This window comes from Benincasa hispida, chromosome 12 (genome assembly GCF_027475165.1).
Source record: "Benincasa hispida cultivar pf3 chromosome 12, pf3_genome.v1.1, whole genome shotgun sequence".
Taxonomy (NCBI): domain Eukaryota; kingdom Viridiplantae; phylum Streptophyta; class Magnoliopsida; order Cucurbitales; family Cucurbitaceae; genus Benincasa; species Benincasa hispida.
The window spans coordinates 30,326,826-30,343,993 of NC_143489.1; the positions used below are offsets into that span (position 1 = coordinate 30,326,826).

The 17,168-nt window shown below is 31.1% G+C and overlaps 1 protein-coding gene across 1 annotated transcript; it reads right to left on the minus strand.

Annotated features, from left to right (window-relative positions):
• Window positions 1-3,894: 3,894 nt before the first annotated feature.
• On the minus strand, window positions 3,895-14,176 carry LOC120068311 (uncharacterized). Its single transcript, XM_090308325.1, has 5 exons — window positions 14,068-14,176; window positions 10,972-11,294; window positions 10,812-10,852; window positions 10,636-10,728; window positions 3,895-5,615 (listed from the first exon to the last, which is right to left on the minus strand). The coding sequence occupies exons 1-5, from the start codon at window positions 14,174-14,176 to the stop codon at window positions 5,387-5,389; spliced, it is 795 nt and encodes a 264-aa protein (XP_090164451.1). The 3' UTR covers window positions 3,895-5,386.
• Window positions 14,177-17,168: the final 2,992 nt, after the last annotated feature.

Genomic DNA, 17,168 nt, shown 5'->3' on the forward strand with positions numbered 1-17,168 from the left:
TCCCAATTTTCAAAAGATTGATATTATTTAGAATTAAAATTTCATTATGTATTCCACATTCCCACTCATATAACTAAGGTTTCTAGAAGAGGAAAAAAATAAATAAATAAAAGGCTCTTTCTTTTATGGAGAGAAACTCTTGTTGTGCTATGGCTTTTTAGATAAGGTTGTTTCTTTTCTCAACTAAACCTCTTCTATAGTTTGAAATTCAAAATATATATATATATATATAGTCATAGATAGTAAATATATTACTCCACTATAGTTTCTTCTAGATACATTAAAAAATAATATAAATATTATCATGTGAATTGTATTTATTACTTAGATGTTGTGTATTTCTTGTGAAAAAAAAATCTCTATAGAGAGAAACTTATGCAATCAATGATGTAAATATGACATTTCAAAGTACATTGTATTTCCAAGCCTTCTGTTTTTTTCTCTTTTCCTAAGAGGACAAATAATATGTATACCATTCTAAGTCATGTTTTATTTAGATACATTTGAAATGGTATAAAAAATAATGAAGTCGATAGTATTTTTGGTTGTTTGTATACGCATCCCTTAAAAAAATAAGTATTGATTAAAATTTTTATGTTACATACAAATCAACAATTTATGCTGGTTAATCGATAAATTATTTAATTTAATAATAAAATATTTTTTTCTCCCTACTTTTAAATCACCCATTGATAAATACCTTTTGCATGATAAGGACCAATCATTTTTTCTTCAAAATTAAAATGACTTGGGTACTTTTAACCAATTTTATCTCCAAAATTAAAATCATGATATTGAACAATAAAGTCAACCAACTTAGAGTTATCTAGAAATCATGGGTAAAAAACAAGGGAAAATGCTGAAAATTTTGATTATCATATTAGAAATAATTTAGACATCACTCTAGATCCTGTTTGGTAATTATTTTATTTTTTATTTTCATTTTTAAAAATTAAATCTATAAACACTGTCGAAGCTAAATTTTGTGAATTAAAAAAATAGCTTTAAAAAAATTGTTTATATTTTTTAAATTTGGCTAAGAATTGAACTATTATACTAAGATGTAAATTATAATAAGAAATATAGATGATATAGACTTAATTTTTAAAGTAATATTTATTTATTGACAATAACTTATAGTAAGTCTCGTGAAGTTAGGATAACGGTCCATTAATATTTCAACACTTGGCAGTTTGCTTGCCGTTATTTTCAATGTACCAAAAGAAGCTTCTGTCAAATGCTCAAACAAAAAAAGGAGGGAAAGCTTCATGTTCATATTCACCTATAAAACTTTTTTACATTATTTTTCATTAAAAGTGAATGTACTAAAATTCTCATGTTCATATGTGGCATTTCCAAAATATATATATTAAGTTCAGAATTGGATAAATTCGAATTTCTGATCTCTTAAATTGAAGATGTATACCTAACTTAGTTCAATTACGTTCAATTGACATGTTTATTAATAATAAAAACAAATAGTTATCTTGAATTCAAGATGAAACTATATTAGTTTTATATCAAAATGAACAAAATCTCTAACATTCCGTTTGATAATAATTTCATTTTTCGTTTGTGGTTTTTAAAAATTAAACCTATTTTCTTCTCACTTTTTACAATGATTTGCATCTTTCTTAAGTATAAAAGTTGAAATTCAAATTTCAAAAATAAAACAAGTTTTAAAAGTTACTTATTTTAGTTTTCAATTTTTGGTTTTAACCATTGGTAAAAAATAAATAACACGGGAAGAAATTTAGAGATGAAAGTAGTGTTTATAGACTTAATTTTTAAAAATAAAATTAAAAAAATGATTACTAAATGGGGCTTAAATAATTAACTTTGGTGTGTGATTATCTATCATATTTTGCGTGTGAATGTAATCTTTATGTTCATAGAGCTATCTTACGCCCTCCCTTGGTGGTTAATAAGATTGTGCGATCTAAGGTTGTTCTCAATAGCTTAGGGCCTCTATTGAGAGGGCTCAAGTAGGTTCTCCTTCTCGAGATCTTTTTCCTTGAGTTCGTTGGTTGTTTTTTTTTTTTTTTTTTTTGTTATGATTCCTCTCCTAATTCATTTGGTTGTGTCCATGTTTTGTTTGTCTTGACTTTGAATTGTGACATCTTTTTATTTCGTTGCAATTCAATAGAAAAATAATTCCTAATTAACCTCTATTTTCAACCTTTAAAAAAGCCTCTATTTTTCATCCTTAATTAAATATATCCTGTGGGTTCTCCATCCAATTTCAATTATCTTTTCATTTTCTTCTGTTTCTCAAAGGAAACAAAGTATTTTCATTTTCTTCTGTTTGAATCAAATCTTATTGGGGAAAAAAAATCATTTATTCACACCATTACATTTTGGATGCATTGTTTCAATCAAAACTACTAATAAGTCGTACAAATTTCGCCAAATAATTAGTGATTCATAACTATTTCATTTGATTTTCATTTAAAATCAATTTAAAATTATCCAAATAAAATTATTCTTCTATTAAAATTCTATCAATCTAATAAGAAGAATCGTCACACACAATTCTTTCTATATATAAGTAGAGAAAAATAAAAGAACAAGAGAATATGAAAACGATTACAAATTTTAAAGGTACTATATCAATTAACTTTTTCCATAAATTTTAAAACGATAGTCGCAAAATAAAATAATATATTAGAGATTAAAATGAAGGTAAATTCATTTAAGTTTCCATAGTGCTGGAGTTTTTCCATGCTACCCTTTAGAGTTTTAATTCTATAATAGAGTAAATAAAATAATTGGTTCAAATATTTAGAGTATATTTGGTTGAATTATATTCAATTAGACGAATTATTTCTTCACTTTGATATACATTATACTAATATTCACAAGATATGCCCAAAAATTCCTAATGGGCTGGGTTTTGAGGCCCATGTTGCATTGCAATCCTAAAAGCCCATTAAACATAGAATATTGTATTTTGAAAATTTTCAAGGGGTGACAAGATAAATATCAATTTTTAATGTTTTATTTAGAAAAATAGCAAAAAGTTCTTAAATTGTAAAAATAGTTAAATAATTTTAAATAATAGAAAATATTAATTAATAAAAGACCAAGCTATCCTACTAAGGAGAAGAAGGTTGGGGGAAGCTTGAAGCACAAAGAAGCAAAAGAGGAAAGAGGAGATCACAGTGGGGGGAGGGGGTTTTGTGTCAAGTTGTAGCTACAATTATGGTTTTGTTTTCTTTATTTATTTTATTTTTTGTAAATTTTAAATCACAAAAATAATTATCTTGACCCAAGTCAAACTTCTTTTCACTCTAAAATTTCAAATATCCCAATATCTTTCCCATATCTTTTATAAAATAATTATCTTCTCCAATACATTCAATTTTATCTCTACAAATTCAAAGTTAAAGAAATAAAAAATAGTTAGATAAAACCAAACATGCAAAAAAAAAAAAAAAATAGATGTCGAAGAGATATTTTGAGAGAAAAATCAGTCAGGATTATTTGTTCAAATGGAAAAATATTTAGAGCTAGTTTTATTTATTTAGTTTTTTTCATTGAATCAATACATTTGAAATATGATAATCCACTGTTTTACAATTACCTATGCATATAAATGTTAGTAACTCAAGTTTCAACAATTATACTGTGTGTATTACAAAGCTAACTAAAGGCAAACTAATAAATAGAAGTCTAATTAGTTGTAGAACCATACAAAAATTGAAATTGATAAGAAAAACAAAACAAATGTATAAATTGATGCTTACTTATGCAAGAAGAAGCGGCTAAAAATGGTTAACAATTATATAATTTTAACGACCCGACCCCCTAGGACTTAAGTTAGGACGTTACTAAAATACATGCATGCATGACACTTAAAACGACACTCCTTTATGTTGAAATAAATGCTAAATAGATAAGGAAGTTCAAAAGCCCTTTATTAAATGCAAACGTCAAAAAACAAAATTAAGGTACCCACAAATCGTAAAGGTTAATAAATAAATATGAAAAATAATTCTTACTAACAAGTTCGAACATCAAAACTATCATTAAGGGAAATATGAAAAGAACTTTAAATCTCTTTATGCGAAAGCGTAAAAACTAGTACCAGTGGCTCGATCACGGATTCCGCTTGTCTATCACCGGTGCATCTCTATCCTTACCTGAAACAACATGAGAAAGAATGAGTATAAAATACTCAGTAAATAACCCCACTAATGGGGTCAGGCTGGGCATCTATGTCCTCTAGATACCAACCTATGGCACATATACACATGAAACAAGAAGGAGACTGAATTCTATCCTACTGTAGTTAAGCATGCCCCCTACCTCTGGTAAATTCCGAAGGAGACACAAACTGGTGGATCCCGAAGGAATCACAAACTGGTGGATCCCGAAGGAATCACAAACTGGTGGATCCGGAAGGAAACACAAACTGGTGGATCCAGAAGGAAACACAACTGGTGAATCCCGAAAGAAACATAAACTGGTGAATCCCGGAGGAAACACAAAATCTAAATGGGCATCTAACTAATCAGTAAGGACAGTCACACAGTTTCAACATCAAAATCACCACCGTACGAATCTATAATATACATATAATCCTTGATATCATAGCTCTACCACATACACATATACCTCAATAGCATGCTCTACAACATTCAAATGTATATTAACATCATAGTTCTACAACGTACATGTATGCCTCAACATCAACAGCTTAGATACAATCATATGGAAACACATACTATCTCATACTAACATTCAAGTATCTATGTGTATATTTAAACAATTCAAGTCTCGTGCCAGGACATACTTTGGTTCAGATCATACTATCATTCGTCATGCTAACATTTGCCATAACATACACTCATCATGCTAGCATACAACTAAAGTCTGGCCCATGGGCAGTTCCAGTAGTAAGATTACTTACCTTAATCGAAATTCCACAGATAACTCAGACAACCAAACGATGACCGCGATTTGAAGTAACGACCCTAACATACGAATACAACCATTAAATTTCAGTCGAACAATAATTGCGAAATCTCAGATTCAAAACCACAATACCCAAAGCTTACCCAAAGAACTTGATCAACAACCACTCATAAGATTTGGACTCCAAAAATCTCCTGCTAACAGATTTTAACTCCCAATGGATGACGACTTGGAACCTTAAAGATACAAGGGTTAAGTCAAACTTATGCCCACAAACCAACAATAAGGACCAAAACTCTTACCAATACTCTTGCCGAACGATCTTAAATCCACTGGACCGTCGCTGTTGTGATTTTCCAAGTTCAAATCTGAAATTAAATAAAGCGACTAATTTAATCCTTAATCCAACTTAGTGGGCATCCAAAGTCTTTCAAGAACCCAACCACCAAAAATAGATCTTACCCAAAAGCTAAAAGCCAAGCTGCTGGAAGACGGCGCGGTGGGCGGTGGAAAAACTGACTGGGTGAGCGGCAACGAGTTTGGATCTGGGCAGTGAAGGGAGGCGGCGCGGTGGCATTGGATCTGGCAGTGAAGGGAGGCAGCACGTCTTTCGAAATGACAGTGGGGAAAGGCGGCACGGCGGTCGTTCGGAATGGACAGTGAGAGGAGGCGGCTCGCGAAGGCAGGAAGAAAATTTTCTGGGGAAGAGGGGGAGGCATGCATGAGGGAGATGGGGGGGGAGGGGGTTTCTTTTTATTTAAAAAAAAGTGATAATAATAATAATAATAATAACAAAAAAGGAAAATAGTATAATTATAATTAAATCATTTCCTTATTCCACTTTATACTATTTAATTCATTTTCTTTTCTAAAGAAAATTAATTCCTGCCATAAATTTTCAAATTGAATTTTAAAATTAAATAATTTTGAATAATTTTCACGCCAACATTTAAATTCTCGCACTTATACTTCAAATCCAAAATTCCAAACATGCCCTCCAACTAAGGACAATTACTAAATTTCCAACCAATAAAGTTACTGAAAATTACATTATTATTAAATAAAACTGTGTGGGATCGAAAGTTCATCCTTAAAAAAGCTCCGGATACTGGGCCTTCATCTCATCCTCTCGCTCCCAGGTGGCTTCCTTGAATTGGTGGTTCTGCCACAAAACTTTCACAAAAGAAATTTTCCGACGACGCAATATTTTTTCCTCTTTGGCGAGGATCTCTATGGGTTTCTCCTCGTAGCTTAAGTTGTCATTCAACTGTAAGGGCTCGTAGTCAATTACATGGGACGGGTCTGTCACATACTTCCTTAGCATCGAAACATGGAAGACGTTATGAACTGAAGACAATGTTGGGGGTAAAGCCAAACGGTAAGCTACAGGGCCAACTCGTTCCAGGACTTCGAAAGGTCCAATGAATCTCGGACTCAACTTTCCTTTCCTGCCAAACCTCATAATACCTTTCATGGGTGCCACTTTTAAGAACACTTTCATACCAGTCTCAAATTCCAGGTCCTTACGTCTTACATCGTCACAGCTTTCTATCTGCTCTGGGTTGTTTGCATACGAGCTCCAATCTTCTGTATTGCCTCATTTGTGGTCTGTACTAGCTCAGACCATAGCAACTTCCTCTCCCTTACCTCATCCCAACATACAGGAGACCTGCAACTCTTCTCATATAAGGCATCAAATGGCAACATGCTGATAGTGGCCTGATAACTGTTATTATACTCAACTCCATCAAATGCAGGTGAGAGTCCTAACTTCTTGAAAACTCTATTGCACGAGCGCGCAACATATCTTCCAATATCTGGTTCAAATGCTCTGTTTAACCATCAGTCTGTGAGCTAAAAGTTGTAATACATTCTAACTGGGTATCCAACACCTTATCGGAGACTCTTCTAAAAACTAGATGTAAAACAAGGGTTGTTGCTTGACATAGCTGAAACTAACATCAAAGAGGTGTGACAACCCCTTCCATACATAACTATGAAACTTAAGATGTTGAAAACCAACAATACTTTAACACGTTCAAGCTGAGAACTATGAAAACTGTCGTGGGCTTAAGAAAGTCTTATCCACTAAAAACATACATTTGAACTTACCATTTTGTCACTGGAAAAACTTCATATGTGTAGTGGAGAAACTGGTCATACTATATAATGCGCCATCTGAAGATACGTACCACAATAAATCTAGTCAACTGAAAACTACTTCTACTCTTAGAAGCGCCGATTGTGATGTCTTTCTTAGGGTCTATATGTCTGAGAATAACTCTGTCTAATTAAGTCTCACATTCATGAGAAACTCATCATGAGGCTCTATACTATAATGGGCTATAAAACTTGCTTGAGCCAATCCTCATATTATTCTTTAGGCTTGAAACAATCACATATCATTACTTAGGCCCTGCTGCGAACATGTCCAGAATTTCCCCCCAAAAATGAGGTTTTAAAATCCCTGGATGCTAAAGCATAAGTTGATTGATAACACATTTTCATAACCTCGTAATAACCGTAATTGATCCCTATAGTTAGCTTTTACGATGAAACCTCCTTGATTCATAAGTCCTAGCTTGAATTGCTCTTACTCCCTAGAGCTAGTTAACTCATTGCCCATGCAAGAGAAAATATACTATCCTGTAATGCTCCAAACCCAACTTTAGCAACTTCTTGTTATCAACTCAACTTTATTACCAAGTCTAGCCCTTATGCCAATGGTTATATTGGAAGATCCAACTTACTTACTTTTGTGCGTATACCACTTTTGTCTACCTCGAGCTAGATTATTTTCCTTTTTCAATCAATTTGATGGTCTTTCTAGTTCATGTTTCCAACTAGCACACAAACTCAAAATCCCTTAAATCTTACTAATGCCCTTAATGATTTACCTCTTAACTAATGAAGCCTCAACATACCATGCCAATAGTTCTCGATCATCTACTGCTACTAGTAACTCCATTTTAGCTTATCCCTTCTCGACCTTCTATTTCGGCAACAGATTCTTGTGTTAAAACAAAGTTTCATACCAATCACCTACATAAGCTATCTTTCCATCTACACATACTGTCTTAAAGTTCCACATGATAATGAGGTATTCTTCTTTTATACTAGAACAAATACGTTGAAACCTCTCGTATCAAGCTTTCAAACCATACTTAACTAGTAGTTTCGAACACATTAAATTTCTTTCTCTTTCCAAAATAGTAAACTTTCTTGGATACTTTTTCTCTCCATCACACTTATCTCTGCTAAAGCCACTAAATTCAAGACACCTCCCCTCTTTTTTTTTTTCCTTTCTTTTTCTTTTTTTTTTCTCTTTTTTTTTTTTTTTTCCCACTTTCCAAGTGGAATATAGTCTCTTTACTAAATTATATTTTACTTAACTCCTCCATAAGTCTTTATCTCTCTCACTAAGAATTTCCATCTTGTAGAATTCCCCCATGCCAATTTGCATACTTTTAAACTCCAAAAGACTTTCTTCAAATTTGCATAACTTGGATCTCCTCATCACAATAAGGTGCAGGGTTTAATCTAGGTGTACTAAATAATCCTTCAACCTAAACAAATAACACCTTGCTTTAACCCCTTTAAGTCCAAGATCATGTCCAACTATTTTAGCTTCCTTTAATGACATCTACTTCGCCAGATATTCCAAAATAATCCTTCATATCATTACACATACTTTACCTAGTCCATCAAGTCGTAGTATTACCCAAATGATTATGACTTATGAATCATTTCTAAAATTCTTCTCGAAATGCTGGGTTTTTAATACCTCAAAACCTTCAATAAATTTATAAACTCTTTTTCTTTTCCTCTCTATTCATAAAACAACTTTTAACCTTATACTTGAGTACTGGTCTGTATATTTATACTACCACCGATTGCACTATCCAACAAAAAAACATAACACTAGTCCTTGATCAATTCTTGTCTCGACAATTTTATTCATTGGCTTAAACATTTAAATACCTTTATTCCTAAATTTTCATAACCCTACATAGTTTCATCAATCTTTAGCATCTTTGAACTGAGACATATATTTATTCGTTCCTAACATAATTTCCATGAAATAAACAAGTACCAAGTGACCTCATAATTTACTCTATTTTACTTTTCTTCTTTTGTAGTGTCGTACCTGATAATCCTCTTATAATGACTTTTAACGAGTCACTGACCTAGCTTTAGAACATAACTGGTGCATTTAAGCTAAACAAATATTTTAATGCACAACTATCATAAAACTTGTAATTGATAGGACATACCTGGCGATGACGAGGAATTCGTTCATGGGCCACAGGGATAATCTAGACTTACATAGTAAGTCAGTCTACAGAACCCAAAACATGGGCTCTGATACCAACTGTAACGATCCGACCCCCTAGGACTTAAGTTAGGCCGTTACTAAAATACATGCATGCATGGCACTTAAAACGACACTTCTTTATGTTGAAATAAATGCTAAATAGATAAGGAAGTTCAAAAGCCCTTCATTAAATGCAAACGTCAAAAAACAAAATTAGGGTACCTATAAATCGTAAAGATTAATAAATAAATATGAAAAACAATTCTTACTAACAAGTTCGAACATCAAAACTATCATTAAGGGAAATATGAAAAGAACTTTAAATTTCTTTATGTGGAAGTGTAAAAACTAGTCCCAGTGGTTCGATCACGGATTTCGCTAGTCCATCGCCGGTGCATCTCTACCCTTACCAAAAACAACAACATAAGTATAAAATACTCAGTAAGTAACCCTACTACTCGGGTCAGGTTGGGCATCTATGTCCTCTAGATACCCACCTATGGCACATATACACATGAAACAAGAAGGAGACTGAATCCTATCCTACTGTAGTTAAGCATGCCCCCTACCTCTGGTGAATCCCGAAGGAGACACAAATTGGTGGATCCCGAAGGAGACACAAACTGGTGGATCCTGAAGGAAATACAAACTGGTGGATCTCGAAGGAAACACAAACTGGTGGATCTCGAAGGAAACACAAACTGGTGGATCCCGAAGGAAACACAAACTGGTGGATCCCAAAGGAAACACAACTGGTGGATCCCAAAGGAAACACAACTGGTGGATCCCGAAGGAAACACAAACTGGTGAGTCCCAAAGAAAACACAAAATCTAAAAGGGCATCTAACTAATCAGTAAGAACAGTCACACGATCTCAACATCAAAATCACCACCGTACAAATCTATGGCATACATATAATCCTCGATATCATGGCTCTACCACATACACATATGCCTCAACAGCATACTCAACAACATTCAAGTATACATTAACATCATAGTTCTACAACGTACATGTATGTCTCAACATCAACAACTCAGATACAATCATATGGAAACACATACCATCTCATACTAACATTCAAGTATCTATGTGTATATTTAAACAATTCAGGTCTCGTGCCAGAACATACTTTGGTTCGAATCATACTATCATTCGTCATGCTAACATTTGCCATAACATACACTCATCATGCTAGCATACAACTAGAGCCTAGCCTAGCCTGTAGGCAGTTCCAGTAGTAAGATTACTTACCTTAATCAAAATTTCACAGATAACTCAGACAACTAAACGATGACTGCGGTTTGAAGTAACGACCTTAACATACGAATACAACCATTAAATTTCAGTCCAACAATAATTGTGAAATTTCAGATTCAAAACCACAATACCCAAAGATTACCCAAAGAACTTGATCAACAACCACTCCCAAGATTTCGACTCCAAAAATCTCTTGCTAACAGATTTTAACTCCCAATGGACGATGACTTGGAACCTTAAAGATACAAGGATTAAGTCAAACTTAATTCAGTAATTGAAGCGTGCCCACAAACCAACAATAAGGACCAAAACTCTTACCAATACTCTTGACGAACGATCTTGAATCCGCTGGACTGTCGCTGTTGTGATTTTCCAAGTTCAAATATGAAATTAAATAAAGCGACTAATTTAATCCTTAATCCAACTTCGTGGGCATCCAAAGTATTTCAAGAACCCAACCACCAAAAATAGATCTTACCCAAAAGCTAAAAGCCAAGCTGCTGGAAGACGTCGCGGTAGGCGGTGGAGAAACCGGCTGGGCGAGCGGCGGCGAGTTCGGATCTGGGCAGTGAAGGGAGGCGGCGCGGTGTCGTTCGAATCTAGCAGTGAAGGGAGGCGACGCGTCGTTCGTAATGGCAGTGAGGGGAGGCGACGCGGCGGTCGTTCGGAATGGTAGTGAGAGGAGGCGGCGCAACAGTCGTTCGGAATGGGCAGTGAGGGGAGGTGGCTCGTGAAGGCAGGAAGAAAATTTTCTAGGGAAGAAGGGGAGCCGTGCGTGAGGGAGATGGGGGGAGGGGGTTTCTTTTTATTTTAAAAAAAGTGATAATAATAATAATAATAATAACAAAAAACGAAAATAGTATGATTATAATTAAATCATTTCCTTATTCCACTTTATACTATTTAATTCATTTCTTTTTCCAACGAAAATTAATTCATGCCATAAATTTTCAAATTGAATTTCAAAATTGAATAATTTTCACGTCAACACTTAAATTCTCGCACTTATACTTCAAATCCAAAATTCCAAAAATGTCCTCCAACTAAGGACAATTACTGAATTTTCAACTAATAAAGTTACTGAAAATTATATTATTATTAAATAAAAATGTGCGGGATGTTACAATAATAATATAATAATACAATATGAAATAAAACAAAATAAAAATATACCCTAAAAACTTGAAAGAAAGATGAAAAAAGATAAACGGAATCTAATATGAAATAAAATGTGATAAAACGTGATGAGGAGGTAAAAATGAATAAAAAATATATATATGAAGATAGAAAAATGTATAAACAAATTAAAAAGATTTAGATAAAACTATATCTTGTAACAAATAATTAAAGAAATAAAAATAAATAGTTGGATGAAAAATCAGTTTTACAGACTAAAAATTAGAAGAAAAAAAAAAGTTAAACAAAGAGATATTTTGGGAGAAAATCAGGAAGAGTTGTTTGTTTAAATAAAAAAATATCGAGAATCTAGAGTTCAATTTATTTACGGTTAAAAACTTGTAACTCACGGAATTGACAAATATACTGTGTATAAATGTTAGTAAATCAAAGCTTCAACAATAACACTGTATATAAAAATTTTAAGACGATATATTAATATAATAAGATGATAAGTAATAAAATGTGATAAAAATTGAAAAATCGAGAAATTTGAATGAAATATATACTTTGTTTGATGAGAATATGTGTGTTAAAGGATAAATTTTAGACTAATCATAAATTGTCACGTCATTTTCTAAATTAATGACGAGATTACAAATCATCAAATTTAGGACAAATTAAAAATTGACATGTTTCCCAAACTGAAATTGAAGATATAAATGGATAGATTCTGATGATGCCACTTGTTTTCATCATGGTCATTGGTTTGGATGAAATTAATTTGGATATTATGATTTGGGCTAAAACCCAATTGAGCTCAAAAATAGATTTAATTTGGCCCAAATGTCAAATTAGGTCGAAATCCAATTAATTTCAATAGAAGCTTTTTTTAGCTCCATGGTGGAACATCTAGATCTTTTGGCCGAAACTAAGGTTTACACCTTAATTAGTTGAGTAATGCTTAGATTAGATTCTTAATAGAAGAACCTAGGACTATAGATAACGGGAATCTTTAGATGCCCAAAATTATATATACGAAGTTATAGATGTCCAATATCTCTAGATATCATGTTTGTTTTTAGCAAGATTTTTGTAAATATCTAGGAATATTTTGATAATTAAGTCTGTTTCGTAAGTCGGGAATGTCTTAAATTTACATAATGTTCCAAGAATACCCTTACGACTATTTAATTTAATATAATTTGAACTCATATAACATATTTGTTTTTATCTATTTGAATTTCTTTTTAAATTAATATAATTTACATTATTTTATAAGTTTTTTTTTCTCAGCAAAATAATAAAAAAAAATGATATATTTGGTTGACAATATTTATTTTAATTATAACGATAAATCGAGAGTGATATTTACATACACATATAAGAAAAAAGGAAGGGTAAAAAAGTAAATTGGGGATGCCCTCAACCCAGAAATCTGGAAAACTCATGTTTCAGGGCATCCAAAACTCTCGAGATATCTTCCGTAAGAGCATCCTAGGATATCCAAGAATCTCCAGATGCCCGGACATCTTACAATACCACAAAACAAATGCGTTAATCTAGATGCCCACTCTATAGGAATCTAGGATGTCCGTGAAACATACGATCTCTTAAAATCATCCTTACTCAAAAAGAATAAAAATAAGGGAACATGAATTTGCATATTTGTCTAATTTACGGTGTCATTTGATAATTTGATTTTTTTTCTTCTGAAATTTAAGCTTACAAATACTACTCTCAACTATTTTATTTATGTTTTGATTATCTACATTTTAAGAATAGTTTTATACTCAAAGTCAAGTTGTGAAAACCAAGAAAAAAAATGTATATGTTTTAGACCCTATTTGATAATCCATTTGGTTTTTGATAATACACCACTTCAATCTATAATTTTCTATGTTTTATTATCCAATTTCTACTGAAAAAAATAGTTTTGAAAAAGTAATCTTTCATTTTTTTATAATTTGACTAAAAATTCAAGTGTTTTATTAAGATAGATGAATACCATAATAGAGAATTGGAGAAGAAACAAACATAAATTTAAAAAATAGATGACTGGAAAAAAAAATATCAAACAGACTTTAAAATCTTGATTTTGTTTTTAAAAATGGACGAAAAAGTTCAAATGTTTGCCCAAAAAAGATAAAAACTATAGTTAAAAAACGGTGAGAAATAAGTTCAATTATCCCAATCCTAAAAATAAAAACAACAAACAGTTTTCCAACAAACTAATAATTATTAATTTTTGTTTCAAACAGAGCACAACCAATTAACATTATTTGCTTTGCTAAAACCAACTTAATCAAAGAAAGAAAATGCAACTAAAAGAAGAAACATTGAATAACACTCATTATCAATGTTACGAGTCATTTTAGATAAAAAATTTCCAAAAATAAGATTAGAAAAATGATCGCCATGAGAAGATTAGAGAAGTATAGAAAATGAGCCAACGAACCAAGGAATGAAAGGACGGAGGGGAAGAAGGAAATTGGACCACACAATCCAACTCGGCCACCTTGACCCTTGAGGGCCCACTTCCCTTGACCCGTAATCCTAGCCCTCATGGCCGGCTCAAACAACTTTTTCCAATCTTCTTTTAAGTTTGGAATCCTAAGTCCATCTCACTATAAATAAGAGGCCATAGATATTAGGATTGTGTAGACAGAATTAGGACACAATGATTGAAATATATATATATATATATATATATATATATATTATTGACCAAAGTGAAATTGGGAGACCGTGGCTTCTTGCATGGTATTTTTCTTGTGAAGATCTTGGGCTTATACCCATTTGTGGGCCTAAATTAATTAGATATCAAGAAACACATATAATTATATGTGTTTATGAGGAGCATACGGCGAATCGGTATATTTTTCGATGTCGATTTTCTTTTCTCTTCTCTTAACTTTTTTGAGAATTTTAGATATAATTCCGTTTTTACATTTTATTTATATCTAAGTATAAATTCAAAACAATAGACACCCCAAAGATAAAGTTCTTCTATCCCTTCTTAACTTACTATGACCCTGCTCTTTGTTAAATACTAATTTAAATATAAGAAGTTATGTGACAACACCACATTTTCTCTTTTTATCCATCGTTGTTTTTTAAAATTATATATTCACTGTTTGCCCGGTCTAAATTTTGCCATCAACACTCAATTAATTAGAAATAAGACATGGGATAAGTTTTTATTCTGCTTTTAAATTCTAAACCTTTGTTTTTCAAAATGTAATATTTATAATCTATTTTTTGTTTAAATATTTTAAAAATCAAAATAAAAAGGAATAAAGGCTCAAAAGATGCATTATTTCCCAAAGCCCAAAAATAAAAGGCCCAAATTGTTTAAAGCTCTCTGACACGTGGACAAAGAATCTATGCTCGCAAACCGTGGAAGTCAAAACCGGCGCAACCGGTATCCCGAAGCCGCATTTGGAATCCCCTGCCTGTACGTTGCCATGTGGAGGCCTATCCTTAACCGGCAACCGACTTGGAGCGGATTAATGTCCATAGAAGATAAATACAAAGTTCATTATATTTTTTTAATAATACTTTTTTGTCTATAGATTTTCGCTCTACATTTTATTTGGTTTGTAAGTTTTAAAATGCTGCAAATTTATTCTTTAAATTTTAATTTTTTTTTCGATTTAAGTCTCAAATTTCAAAAGGTAATAATTTTACTCTTTTGTTTCTATTTAGTCATTGAATTTCAAGATGTTACATTTTTTACCTCAATTTTTCATTAAATACTTACTTTCAATTATTACCGTTAATTTTTATTAATTAACTAAAATAATTATAAAGTAAAATTATAAATTTAATTTTAAAGGTAATAAAAATAATGAAGTTTAAAAAATTATAATTCTTTTAACATGTTTTTATTTTTAACATAAAATAGAAAGTGAGTATTAATGAAATATCGATGTTAAAAATACAAATCCTGAAATATAGGTATTAAATTAAAGTTAAATTCAAATGTCAAAGATAAAATTATAGCATTTAGAAAGTTAAGAACTAAATTAAAATCAAATTCAAAATTTAAGGATTAAATGTGTAACATTTTGAAACCTAACAATTAAATAAAAATTAGACTCAAAATCAAGGACAAAAAAGTTTTTTTTTTTCTATTTTGACAATTAATTCAATTTATTTGTTTCACAATTTAAGGTATTTATTATGTAGATAAGGTTTGATGGAGTTGAAACAAAAGCTGTCAATATCAGGTTATATATATATATGTATTTCATGTTTTTAGTGAAAGCAAATTAAATTCTGTGCCAAAATTTTGTATAGATTGTTTTATCTAATTTAAACTAACATAGATAGCAATTTTTTTTTTTTGGCTACTTCGTCCACTGATGATGATGATCTAAAAAATAAACACTCAGTAATTAAAAAATATATGTACAAAACTAAATTTGATTAATGCACAAAACTTGCTAGTAAATAAATCCAGCCAGAACATACAATTTTTTTTTTTTTTTTAAAAAAAATAAATTCATATCATATTTTTATAACAAAAACTTATCATACAATAGAAACCACACCACTCTTTTTTAAGAAAGAAAAGTATTATTTGATAAAATTGTAAGTTTAGAATAAAAATTAATATACCTCCTCAAATTTAGGGTTAGAAATATATTTTCCTCATTAAAAAGATATTTTCCTATTTCTAAAAAGTTGGTGAAATTATTATTATCATTTCTATACTTCAGGCTTTCTTTAAAAACTTATTCTTGTATTTTATTTATTTATTTTGAAACAGACTTATTCTTGTTTGGGTATCTGTTTTTTTCCCTCAGGTATATTTAAGTTGAATTTGTTATTCAACCCAAACTAATTGGTAAAATACTAATTCACTTTAAAAACACAAGTTGAAATTCACATCCCTTCAATTTTATTTGGTTTTATTCTTTAAAAAATATATATTTGAATATTATTTTACCCCCCTTTTAACCTTCCCAATTCAGTAACTTTTAAAAAATAACAACACATTTGTTGTTCTTCATTATTTTGGCTTTAATTTTATATAATAATTAGATAATGTAGTTTCAAATGCACGAATATGACTTCAACCGTTAAAGTGAGCTTAGAAAGAGAATTAATATGATCTTTAGAGGTTAGCAATCTCCAATTCCTGCAATTATTGTACTAAAAGAAAATGACCTTAACTCGTTAAGGTAATCTAGACTAAATTGCTATAGTTCTCAAAATTTAGTTAACAATTTCAAACTACGGAGAGAGAATCTTTACAAATTAAAATTTCGAGATGAAAGTTACTTCTCTAAAAAAGAAAAAAGTTCTAAAGGGCAAAAGTATTCCTTAATCAATATTAAAATAGGCATTTAAAAAAAAAAATCAAAGGTGGAAATACTTTTTGTTTCTTTTAGGAAGTACTTTTGCAACAAAATTAAACTAAGATATTTCAAATAAACAAAGTGATACTCGTTTCTAATAATTGCAATGGATAATACATTTAAAGTCAATAATTAAATATATAGCAACCTATTCTTTAAAAGAATTAAAAATACAGTAAAATCTATCAGTAAT

Bases quoted from the DNA above. Each gene is read 5' to 3' on its own strand.
- LOC120068311 (XM_090308325.1), bottom strand. From the start codon at position 14,176: ATGAGGGCTAGGATTACGGGTCAAGGGAAGTGGGCCCTCAAGGGTCAA. The intron at 11,295-14,067 runs GTTCGTTGGCTC...TAAAATAAAAAG, and splicing joins CTCCGTCCTTTCATTCCTTG to AAACCCCCTCCCCCCATCTC. The intron at 10,729-10,811 runs GTAAGAGTTTTG...TGTATCTTTAAG, and splicing joins ATCGTTCGTCAAGAGTATTG to GTTCCAAGTCATCGTCCATT.